Genomic DNA, 11,740 nt, shown 5'->3' on the forward strand with positions numbered 1-11,740 from the left:
GTATGCAAACTGTACATTTCCTGTGAAAACAGAAGTGTATTTTGAAAACAGACAATGCATGTAATAGGCTGAAGTTGACACGGCGTCCCAGAACGTCAACAACCAACACACCAAGGGTACCTTGGACGTCATATGTGGACGTGGAAAGTCCATGACGATGAGTGAGGATTTGTTTTTACTTAACAGGCAGGTATAAAAGGGGTTTATGAACCTCGACACCAAGTTGCGGGACAAAATGAGGAGACAGAGAGAGGGACAGTTTACTCTGTTTACAGTCTGTATTGCATACAAGAAAACAGAAAAGTCAGTGTCTTGGATGAAAGAACAAGTGAAAAATGGTTCAGAGATGGATGTCGCAGATTCTGCAGCCAAAAATAACAAAATCACACAGCAGACAGAGCAGCTCTGAGTCTCCTCAATTTTCAGCCCCATTTAATCCACCCAGCCATAAATGTATCCATCACCATCATCCATCCATCCAGACTGGAAAAGACTGCATGTGCACATTTAACTGTTTCACTATGATCACACAAAGAAAGTGTGTGTGAATGAACACACACACACACACACACACACACACACAAACTGGTCCTTGTTTGGAGGGTATCAGTTTCAGAGGGCTGTGTGTCCAGGCGGAGGTAGATAAGTAGTTTTGAAAGTTCAAGCCGATTAAGCAACAGTCCATTACTGAGATTGGAACAGCACCGAGTGAAACAATACGCTAATCTGTCATGACAATGGACCATATGCATGATGCTTAACGGCCACCTGGTCTCAAGTCATGTGCTCCTCTGTGCTATAACACTGCAACTGCATTACACCACGTCATGTCTGACACAAGGAAGTGGTTAGCAAGTCTCTCCTGTCTGTGAAGCCCAGTTTAGATTGGCGATGAGATGAGTTGAAACATACAACTTCTTGCAACATGCCGTTCGTCAACGTTGTAAAAAGCTGCCAGTTCACAGGAAGTGACCACGCTGAGACAGTTTATAATCTCTAGTCAACAACTCTCTGTACTTCAGTTCTGATTTGCAGCTTTTGCCAGTCGCCTGGCAGCATCAGGGAGAAACATGGCAGGACAACAACAGTAGTTAATAGTTTCATATGTGTATGAGCTGACTTTGTCATTGGGTGGTGGAGGGGATGGTAGATGGTGTTACATTAGGCGAGATGCCTGCCAAGCTGCAGATCACTGTTTGAGATTAACAACCAACAAAACCAGTGGGTTAAGAAGGTCATTGCTGCATTTCCAGCCAGGATCGTGTCACCAAAAGTGGGTGTTTTAAGCCAAAACGTAATCTTTTCCTAACCATAACTAGACATTTTTGTGGCTTAACCTCACCACAGCATTGCTGAAACATAAATAAATGTTAAGTTTCAACATATCTGCTAAATAATAAAGTACAGATGTATTTGTAATGTGTCCGTGGTTTACAGAAACATACAATGCTGACATTTATTCTGGCGATCTAACTCACGGCCAGGATGCAAGTAAATGTATTTCCCCAAGCATCAAACTAATCCTTTAAAAATCCTGCGCGTATTGTGTAAGAATTGATTGATTTTGGTGGTCGAAGGTCAGTGTGACCTCACAAAACATGTTTTTGGCCAAGAATTCATAAATATTCAAACACTGAGTTAAACATGAGCATGTTACAGTCCTGGAGGATTATTAATGTGCACCTCCTCCTGTACTGCCTTAATATGCACATTCAGCACATCCAATGCATCAAAACATTGTTTTCTAGTTGGAGCCGCGCCTCGTTTTCAAACTGTATGGTTTGACTAAAATGAACAATGACAGCAATATAGTCCACGATGAGCAGCGCTAAAATCAACCTGCGTAGTTGTCCCTCCATTGTGACATTAGAAAGTGTCACATTTATCTTGCAAGTGTACTCTTCTTCAACGTTTGCTTTACTTCCTGGATTTTTCCCACATGGAAATTCTGACCAATCAAGAGCAGCTTTCTCACACAAGGCATTTGATCTGGTCCTCTTGTAAATGCTGCCGTGAGAACACGAACCAACTCTAGGCAATTATACAACTTTGGAACAACATGAGTCCTTGATTCAGACCAGAGGAGACCACTCTAGGGCTGACAGCAGCCTTAGACTGGTTAGCGGAGGCATTTAATTGCAAGGCGGTAATTCTAGTTGTCTAATTTATTCTGTTTGGTGTGACGTGGTCGGTGGCTCTAAATAATACAGTACTAAACCTCGTAGTGATGAAGGCGACTGATTTCTTCTTGTCACATTTGGAAACTAAACTTAAGTTTCTAAATTCATCCAAAAGTGCCCCAGAATCTGAAACTGATTGGAACTGTTGAGTGTTTTATCAGGTTTATACAGAGTACTTTGTGCTGTATTTTTGGGCAGTGTCAGAAAGTGGTAAATAATGCCAGTCGTAATTTTCCAGACCTCAAGATGATGTCTTAAAAATGTCTGAAGAACACTCCAAAACCTAAATATATTCAGTTTATTAACTGTTACATCTGACACAACAGCAACAAATCAAACATTTTAACAACTGGAACAAGGAAATGAATGAAAACAACTGATTATCAGAATAGTTAATATTCTGGAGATTGATTTGAAACCAAACTGTGAAGCCAATCAGTTTTTTACATTTATTGACTTAAATCACAAATCCTCTCATCTCCGCTGTGTGTGCGCGCGTAGTTGAGAATTAATGTTCGTTTGCGGTGTTGTTATCCAGCTGAGGTCAGATCTCCGGCTGACCTGGCTCATCCCAACATAACTGAAGTTTAAGGGTCTGATCATCGCCATGTCAACAACCTCATTACCCAGCACCCCCTGCTGCGTCTCCTCGCCGGCATTGTAACATGTTCTCCTCACAGAAAACAGGACAGATCCTGTCATGTCGTATTAGCAGATGGAGGCGCACAGGCTTTCACACAAACATGCACAGAACAGTTTCGGTAACTACGTGCAGTTGACATGCAGCATCTTTGGGAAAACCACAGGCACAAACTTGCTCTGCTCTGGGCTCCCTGAAGTGTCATTAAGTTTCAAATCACAGCCGACACACACTCACTGCCTCTTCTTTCCTGTGTGGGAGAGATAAATATGCAGCGGTAAAACCACTTCATGGCTCAGAGTGAAGCAAAGGACAGAGTGAGAGAAGGATAAACAGGACATGGTGGAGTATAGAGGACAAAAAACAGAAACACAAGAAACATTATTAAAATACCTGAAAAAATGTTTATGAAATGTCTGAAAAAATAATATATCCAAACAAATGTTTCTAAACCTTCCAGAAAATATTATGAAAATATCCAAAAAAATATTCAGGTGTCATCCATATATCTGAACCAGTGGCTAGGAGCAGTTCCTGTAAAGGTGGTCAGAGCTCTCTTCTTCACATCTTCCATGTAAAGATTGGCCACTATAGGGGACACCAGTGAGCCCATAGTACAGCAGTGCTTTTGTCAGTAGAAACCTTCACTGTACTTGAAGTAGGTGGTGGTCAAACAGAGATCAAGCAGGTCACAAATGTGGTCTGGGGTGAAGTTGATTCTGCTGAAAAGAGTGCTGTTCTGTAGCAAATGTTTTCTCACTGTCGTTACTGCTTCTTTGGTGGGAATGCAAGTGAAAAGTGAAGTGATGTTGTATGATACCATAGTTTCCTCAGAGTCCAGTGTTCTCTCTGGTTTTGTTGGTAAAATCCTGAGAGTTTTTGGTGTGGTGTGGAGTGTTACCAACCAGAGGAGCTAGGATCATAGCTGGGTGTTTGGAGATGTTGCACGTGATTGAGTTAATGCTGCTGATGATGGGTCTGATTGGTGCTCCTTCCTAGTGTATCTTGAGGAGTCCATAGATGCACAGGATAGCCTTTCCAGGGTAGAGTCGATAAAACAGTGGTCTGTCAATGACTTTGTCCTTTTCCAGTTTTAGTTTAAAGTCCATAACCTTCTCTTTATAGCCACTGGTAAGATCTCGCCTCAGTGTCTCGGCAGGTAGTCCACTGTCTTCAGCACCACAGTGCATCTCCTTTTGTCTGCCGGCAAGATGCTGATGTTCAGGTCTTTCCTCAGTGATGCCAGAGCCTTCCTTTCTTCGATGGTGAGGTTGGTAGGAGGTGCTTTTGCATCAGCGAGAGCGGCTGATACCTTAAGTCTCAGTTGTTCTGCCTCTGTGGCTGCCAACTTGTTTCTGATGGCTGACTCCGTTGCCGTGATAAGATCTATAACCAGTATCTGTTCTGGTGTTACAGCAAAGTTCAGTCCCTTGTCAAGGACATCCTTTTCCAGTTTTCAACCACTTCTCATAAATGTCCAGACGTGCTGTGTTGTTGTCCTTGTTTCTCCAAGTCAGGACTTTGTGTCAGGAATGTCCGTGTCTGTCGTTCCTTGCCCTTAGTGTGTTGTGATGTATGTGCCCTCTCAACAAACTTAGAGACATTTTCCAGGACTTCACTGGGTAGAATTGCTGTCAGTTCCTTAAATATATGGTCAGTCTTGGATTTAAGTGCATCAGTGGTGAAATGGATCTGTCTCACTCTCGTTGTCCAGCTGGTTCTCAGCCATCTGATGGATTGTTGCAGCCTTGTGTCCTTTCACGGTGGAGCCCAAGCATAAGCTGTTGGGAATGATCCTGTGATGCCTGCATCTCAAATTGAAATGCAGGTGGTTCCTGTAATCAGCCAGCTTTCTAGATGTTCTTTGGTGTTCCCATACCAGTCGATCGCCATTCTTCCCAAATTGTTTGACAATGTGCTGGTAAAGAAATAAATGGTGAATGCTATTAAAAGAATAAAGAGTGGTCCTTATTCACTGAGAGGCAAAAATGGATAAAATTGTACCACAACTTTTTACCCAAAATTACACTGTCAGGTTGTGTATCAAAATAAGACACTAAATAAGGTTGTGTTTCACCTGAACTTTCACCTGAAAGTGTTTATTGGACTTGACTGCAGTCATTTCAGGCTGTCTTTGTGAGCTGGATGGATATATTGATGCGCTGTACAGTGTCGCTGTTTTGGATGTCTGAGTTGACACTGGACAAGAGCAGGTTCTGTGTGCACACCCTGCAGCCGCAACCTGTGAGCAGACAAATGGCACAAAAGAATCTTGTTTATGTAACATAACACATTCTCTTTGCACAGACTCTTCCCACTCCGCTATAACCTCAATAACATCGCGTAAACTGTCACACACACATTGTCAAAGGGAGCAAAGCTCTGAGCAGATAATGAGAGCTGGTGTGATTGTTCGCCTCTCATTCAGTCCACTCAACGAGACACTCACAAAATCAGGCGTCCCTCTAATGAGCTGTTTCCCTAACGAGCTGCACTGTTACTATAGATAGAGACACTGGGGTCAGTGGTCTCACATTGTTGTGTTTTTTTATACTCTTTTGGCATGAGCTTTCAGTGTTATCACAGATTATAGGTTTAATTTTTCTCCGTATGCATTCCATCTTACAGTATGCCGACCTTACACCCATCAACTTCAAGGGATTTCACTGTCGTAGACATATTTCTAATGTCGAATAAAAAAAAAGAATTTCACCTCAGTTGGTGTGCGCTCCATGATCGATTATTTTTAGAGACGGAGACAGACGGAGCCCTCTGCCTCATTTCACTTCAGTATGTGTATGGAGAGGAGTCAGCTGGAAGTCCATTCATTCCTATGGGAATCTCTGATATCTGATGTGCCTGCGAAACTCCTCCCCTCTGCAACATTTCAGTTTGGAATTTGCCTTGACTACGTTAAAAATGTTTTACTTTTGCAGTGGATTTCGGAGAGACTGTATGACAGTGTGCTAGCTTAGGGAACAAGCTGCTAACTAGCTAGCAGGCTGTTTCCTTCAGTTCAGTTGCCTGTTGATTGTCAGGTGAGTTTGTTTGATTTAAAGTAACTTTTTAACTTGAATAACTTGAATCTTTGTAATGTTATTCTGTTAAAATACGGTTATACATTATACACAGTCAGACTCATTGTGACTCATTCAGCTGTACATAATGAAAGATTTCATAAATCATGCCATGTATTTGGCAGGCCACCATCTTTATTTATGCCATGCAGTATTGATCCTGTAATGTTCCCAACTGCTAGATTATGAAAAACTGACAAAATTCGCCTCTCCCCCGTGGCTACAGACATCAGTCACAAACAAGGCGTTCTGTCTGTACTCTGCGTTCATTTCGTCCGTATTTGTGCGCGTTTTCTGAAGGCTTACAGATACGAATGAAATGAAGCAGTACCACCAGAGTTGTGGGGGCAGTATAGTGTAGCTCAAGCAAGATACGAGCATAGGAGATGGCGGAGAAATTTTAATAATGGCAGAACTAATCAGTAATATAGTGAAAAGAATATATGTAATGGCTGCACAGACCACCACTGTCTGCAATGCTACCTCTGTTGACTCCACCCTCTAGTGTGATTTATTTACCTGTATCTATGCCATCATAAATTAAGCATGGACGTGTGAGGGCACTGACGTTGGAACGGATGTACCTTTTTATGTATGTAAAGGGAGTATAAATTAGCCTTAACGTGGTCCGAGCTGTCTTTTTCCTGTCTTGACTTTCAGACAAAATCAAACATGTTTGGTATGATGATAACTTTTTAGTCTTGTGCAAATACTTAAGGTTAATGACGTGAACATTGTCAACAACATTTACAACAGCAAACATGGTGACGTGAACAAGAGTCTGTGTTTAATTCTGCATGTATCTGATCCACCAACCAGCACTTTTAGTGAGAAATTTTAATTTTTGAAACGGTTCACCTCTCATTCCCACAGACTCCTCCCACTAAAAGCTAACCAACAGGGGCTGGCAGCAAGCTGAGGTGACAAAATCTAAAATGTAAAGTTTGTCTGTACAACTTCATCTTTAAAGATACTTTTATCATGTGTTTCAAAAGTTATGTGCGCACAGTTGTTGCACACATGTAAGGAATTGTTAGTCATATTTCTCAGTTTTAGTCGAGCAAATAGTGACCATGGAAGATCCCCAGTCTTTGCCCAATCTAAGTGTGTGCCTAGATACTCCAGTCTTTTCAAAGTATTTTCAGTCTTCTCATGTATGGCAGGCATTAAGTGATGAACTGGGGGTCATACATCTGAAGTTGAAGGTGTATGCACTGTATGAATATTTGGTTTCAGCCCACCATGATCAGTAAGAATATTTATGAATGTTAGAAATACAGACATCACTGACTTCAGGCTGACTTCAGACATTAGGACGTGGTAAATCAACTTTTGTTCTCAGGAAACTTTGAGATTTGCTTCCATGATATTTATTGTTTTTTAACCTGAACATATGGAAAACTGAAAACTCTCCTCTATCCCAGTGTTCTTGGAAATAATTGCCTTGAGGCTGCTGAGTGGAAAGTTCTTGATTCTGCTTGTATTGTTTGGTTAGAAGGCCGGATGATGGAGCAGACATGAGAACAGAAACATGGAGAAACTATCAGCATGGTGAGGAGGAGGGACCGGTGCGTTTCAGTACTCACAGCGAAGGAAAACACAGACGAGAAAACTGAACTGACAGAGCGATGAAATGAATACTGCTGCAGCTGCCTCACATGTTAAAAACAGAGCTGACTTGTTAGTGGATGATGATGAGACTGGAGATTTGTGGTGTAGCAGCTTTTCTGAACAGCAGTCTGAGTTTTAAGAGACTTTGGTCGATAAATGGAGGTGTGATACACGTGAGGCTTGTCTGGATTCTGATGAGTTCTCCAGCTGCTGCTGTGATTCATAAAGTGGCCTGGCTGAGAAAAGGGGGCCTGTGGGGGCTTTTTTAAACCCCGGGGTTCCCTTGTACCCCTTCCTCCTTTGCTTTGCAGTGCTGCATGTTGCGTGAAGAGCGCTTGGTTGCATGAGAGCCCTACAGGGAGAAGTTAATAGTCTTGAATATGCACCTCCTATTTTGTAACCCCTTTGACCTCAGATTTAACCACCTCTTCGGGACATGCGTGGGAGAGTTGCTATGCTGTTTTACCGCAGCAGTCCTCCAAACAAACAAAATATTCTGAATATACTGCGGTTTCAAAGGTCAACCGTCAAGCTCAGGCAGAGTATGGTGTAATTGTAAGAAATTCGGCAGTATGAAACAACAAAATCTGCCAGTGGGGTGATCAGAAATCTTCGTTGGATCTCAACGAGCTGAACCAAAGCCTTCACAGCAGCAGCACAAAAACCATGAATGCAGCATTTCCTGTACATAAACTGGCATTTATAGGATAAGAATGTGGCCTTCTAGGGTCAGTTGTGTGTGATATGATGGAGAGATCAGATAAGGCAAGAGATATGATCTAAAAGTAAAACATTGTTTATTTAGGTTATTTGTCACTGCAGTTAAATTTTTTATCAAAACTAATGATTCGTGAGTAATGACTCCTTATCTGTTATCAACATAAGATCTATGAAGGAGGCGGTCAAGCTAAAAGGTGAAGGACTCCAGAAGGTCATGGAAGTGAAAACAGTTGTAGGAAGAGTTTAGGAAAGCCACACAGAGGGACAGTCGGCCTTTGAAGTTGTTCTGGCAGATTGTCAGATGACTCAGTCAGGAGGGGAAGACGGGGTTTATAGGCAGGGAATAACTGGAGATGGAAGGAACTCCCCTCTGTGGGAAGGCTCAGGGAAAGCCCTGTCCATCTCTCTGCCAGAGGTGACTCGAGTTAAAAAACTGCAGTAACAAGGCACCAGGAGTGGATGAGATTCACCCTGAGATGTTGGAGGCTCTGGATATTTTTGGGCTTTCTTCGTAGATTATAAGATAGAGGAAACAATTATTACACACTTGATGGAAAAGAGTGTATTCTTGAAGGGTTTATTGCAAACAGAGGTTACCTGCCTTTGACTGGCGACTTGTACTTAAACACACTTTGTGCAAGTAGAAGTTGCTAGTGCAACTCAACCCAAATGCTACACCATGAACTTTTTGTTGTTGTTGTTTCATCAAGTTGCCTTTTATTGATAGCGCAGACAAAGTGACAGGAAAGGGGGGAGAGGAGAGAGTGGATAATGTGCAGCAAAGGGCCTGAGGTTGGAATCGTTGCAGGTAGGACACAGCTGTAGTATGTGGGGCGCACACTCTACCAGGTGAGCCACTGGGAGGCCCCGTGTGGTTAGGGTTAGGCACAAAACCCACTTAGTTCTGGTTAGGAAAAGATCAAGTGTTGGCTTTATATACCCAGTTTTTGGGTGGCACAGTCCCCAGAGGAAAAACAGCGATAACTAAAGAACAACTGGTTTTGTTTGTTGGTCTTGAACAGTGGTCTGCAGCTCGGAAGGTGTCTCACCCAGGTGACATGGAATCCTCCATCCCCTTCACCTCCTGATGACAAAGTCACTTTAGAAACGCTGATGTGATACATTTGAAACATAAAAATGTAACATGTTCATGGTTTGCAGAAACGTACAAGGCCAACATTTTTTTTTGGGCTGACCTCCGAATCACCACCTAATATTCCACTTTCTCACAGAGTCAAACACTACTGATAATACTGTAACAAATAATAATAATAATCATCTTTGTGTCGCATATTATGCATGAGTTGTGCACCACTACTACTAAAATTTATTCTACAAAAGACAAAGTTTCTGACTTTTTGAGTTGCCTTTTTTGGTGTGTAACTGGACTAAAACTTCTCCTCAGACTGTCTGATAAAGTTTCATACAAATCCTGCTGTTTATAATCCCGTTTATTTTTCCTTCTCATCCTGCTCAGGTCCAAGGTGCACACTTCAAACACCAACAGGATCCCTGCTACATCCATTCATCCTCTGTCACCCAGTCAGCCTCGGCTCCATCCACCTTCACCCGCAGCTCCGCCTCCTACAGGAACCGTCGTCACCACCACCGGGCGATGTCCCGTTCCAGAGTCCAGACTGCCCACAGCTCCCAAACTCTGGTCTGTGAGGAGCCGGAGGAGCAGGACCAGTGGCCTGACCAGCACCACCCGGACACCTGGAGGTCACAGTGGAGGGGCCACCGGTCTGGCTCCCTCTTCTCTCTCCCCAACCTGGGCTCAGGCAGCTCCCGCTCCACCTGCTCCTCTCCTGGACCATCTCCCAGCCCCCACCATCACAGGAGCCACTCCCTCAACAGGAGCTCCTCCCTCATCCCGCCCTTCCGCCTCAACTTGGATGCTCTGATCGGGGCGGAGGAGACAGATGTGGACACGGGGAACAAAGTGAACCCAAGCAGCACTGTGGACCTCACGGTGGTGTCTGCGTACATCAAATCCAGCCTGCCACAGACTCGGCCGTTATCGGCGCCACCAGAAGACGTCGGCCCATCCCTCTCTCCCGGCATCCCAGAGAACGCCTACAGGGCCGCCACACTGGGACGGCTTCCAAACAGCTTTACCACCAGTGGCACTCCCTCCACCTTGTTTGGGTCACGTATCCACAGCACCAGTGTGAACACAAGTGCTGCTCCGTCTCTGAGTGACGTTTCTTTAAACCAGTCCGACAGCTGCAGCGTTATCAGTGCTCCAGTTCAAGAGGCAGACAAGGAGGAAGAAGACGACCAAGAATTCTACATCTGATCTGTTACAAGCTGAGAGGACTTACTATGGCCAGTCATGACTCAACTCTGCCCCCTGGTGTTTGAAAGTAGAACTAAAATTACAGTGACAGAATGAACTGGAGCACCAACTGTATGTGATCTTCATGTGTTTGTGAATGTTGCTTTCTTTGCTTGTAGATTTCAGCTTTATAAATGTCAGGTTATATAAAGTAAATATTACACATTTAAAAAGGACCAATCATAGAACTGTGTATATGCACTATTCAATAAATGTTTCTCTATCATGTGTGCTTCACTCAGCAACATTAAGGCAACTCTGACCTTGATTGTCCATTTTATCTTAAAGTATTTATTCAAACTGGTTTTATGATTTGAGCATCAATTTAATTTATTTATTAAAGATATCCAAACCTCAAGGGAAAAGCGTCAGGTTGTACCACAAACAGAAGTGGATTAGCAAGGTATGATGAGTCTAAAGGTGGCTCTCTTAAGGTGGCCAAATTGCCATGGTAAGTTTCGGCTTGACATTGGCTAAAAAGTGCTTTTCACTAATTAGCTCCTTTGGAAACGGCGTGACTCTACAGACAATAGTCAGTCTATGATTTTTACAGATACTCAGCTAAGGGGAATATGTTAGAAATGCAAACTTCTTGAGCTGTAACGTGACACCAAATTGTGCTTACTGTATCACGTGTTTTGCAACAGGAACCTGGAGTCTTCAGCCCCTTTCCCACTGGACAAAATACCCACTAACATCTGGCTTTTGTATTCAATGGGAAAGGTTACATACTTAATTTACTCCTGCAAAAAATGACTCTGCAGTAGTCAGACCAACCATAGCCATATGTGTTTATATATGGGGTAGGGCTTATATTGGGTCTTAATCAAATAAACCAATAAATAAAATCACTATATAAGGCCTGTGAGTGTTAGGTGATCATTTGACGAGCTAAACTCTTGTATGAAAACACCAAGAGCAGTTCAGGTGACCCAGTGTTAAGGGGTTCTTTAATGTTCCCTCCACTGAAGTTTTAAGATGCACAAAATCCCCTCAAACAGCAAAAGACAGCGTTGAATTCTCAAACAGGCCTGGAGACCAGAGTTTCTGTTTGCTAACATGAGGTCTGCATTCAAACAAGGAAGAGTCAGAATGTCCTGGGTGTACCTGTCCTCAGCTCTCTTCAGCCCTCAGAGAGTGCAGCGTCACACCCTGATTGGCCCACTGTGGAAAT

General features: G+C 43.1%; 1 protein-coding gene across 4 annotated transcripts in view; it reads left to right on the top strand.

Moving 5' to 3' along the window:
• Window positions 1-11,258, top strand: part of LOC126393337 (protein FAM124A) — a 41,949-nt gene extending 30,691 nt beyond the window's left edge. For 2 of the 4 annotated variants that reach the window (XM_050049451.1, XM_050049450.1), the window contains one exon: window positions 9,706-11,257. In XM_050049451.1, coding sequence (XP_049905408.1) covers window positions 9,706-10,527 — 822 coding nt within the window. In that variant the 3' untranslated portion in view covers window positions 10,528-11,257. Of the gene's footprint in view, window positions 1-9,705 lie in introns of all 4 variants that reach the window. The other 2 variants (XM_050049448.1, XM_050049449.1) reach the window with 2 other exon arrangements.
• Window positions 11,259-11,740: the final 482 nt, after the last annotated feature.

The sequence above is a fragment of the Epinephelus moara genome, chromosome 7 (assembly GCF_006386435.1).
Source record: "Epinephelus moara isolate mb chromosome 7, YSFRI_EMoa_1.0, whole genome shotgun sequence".
Classification (NCBI taxonomy): Eukaryota; Metazoa; Chordata; class Actinopteri; order Perciformes; family Serranidae; genus Epinephelus; species Epinephelus moara.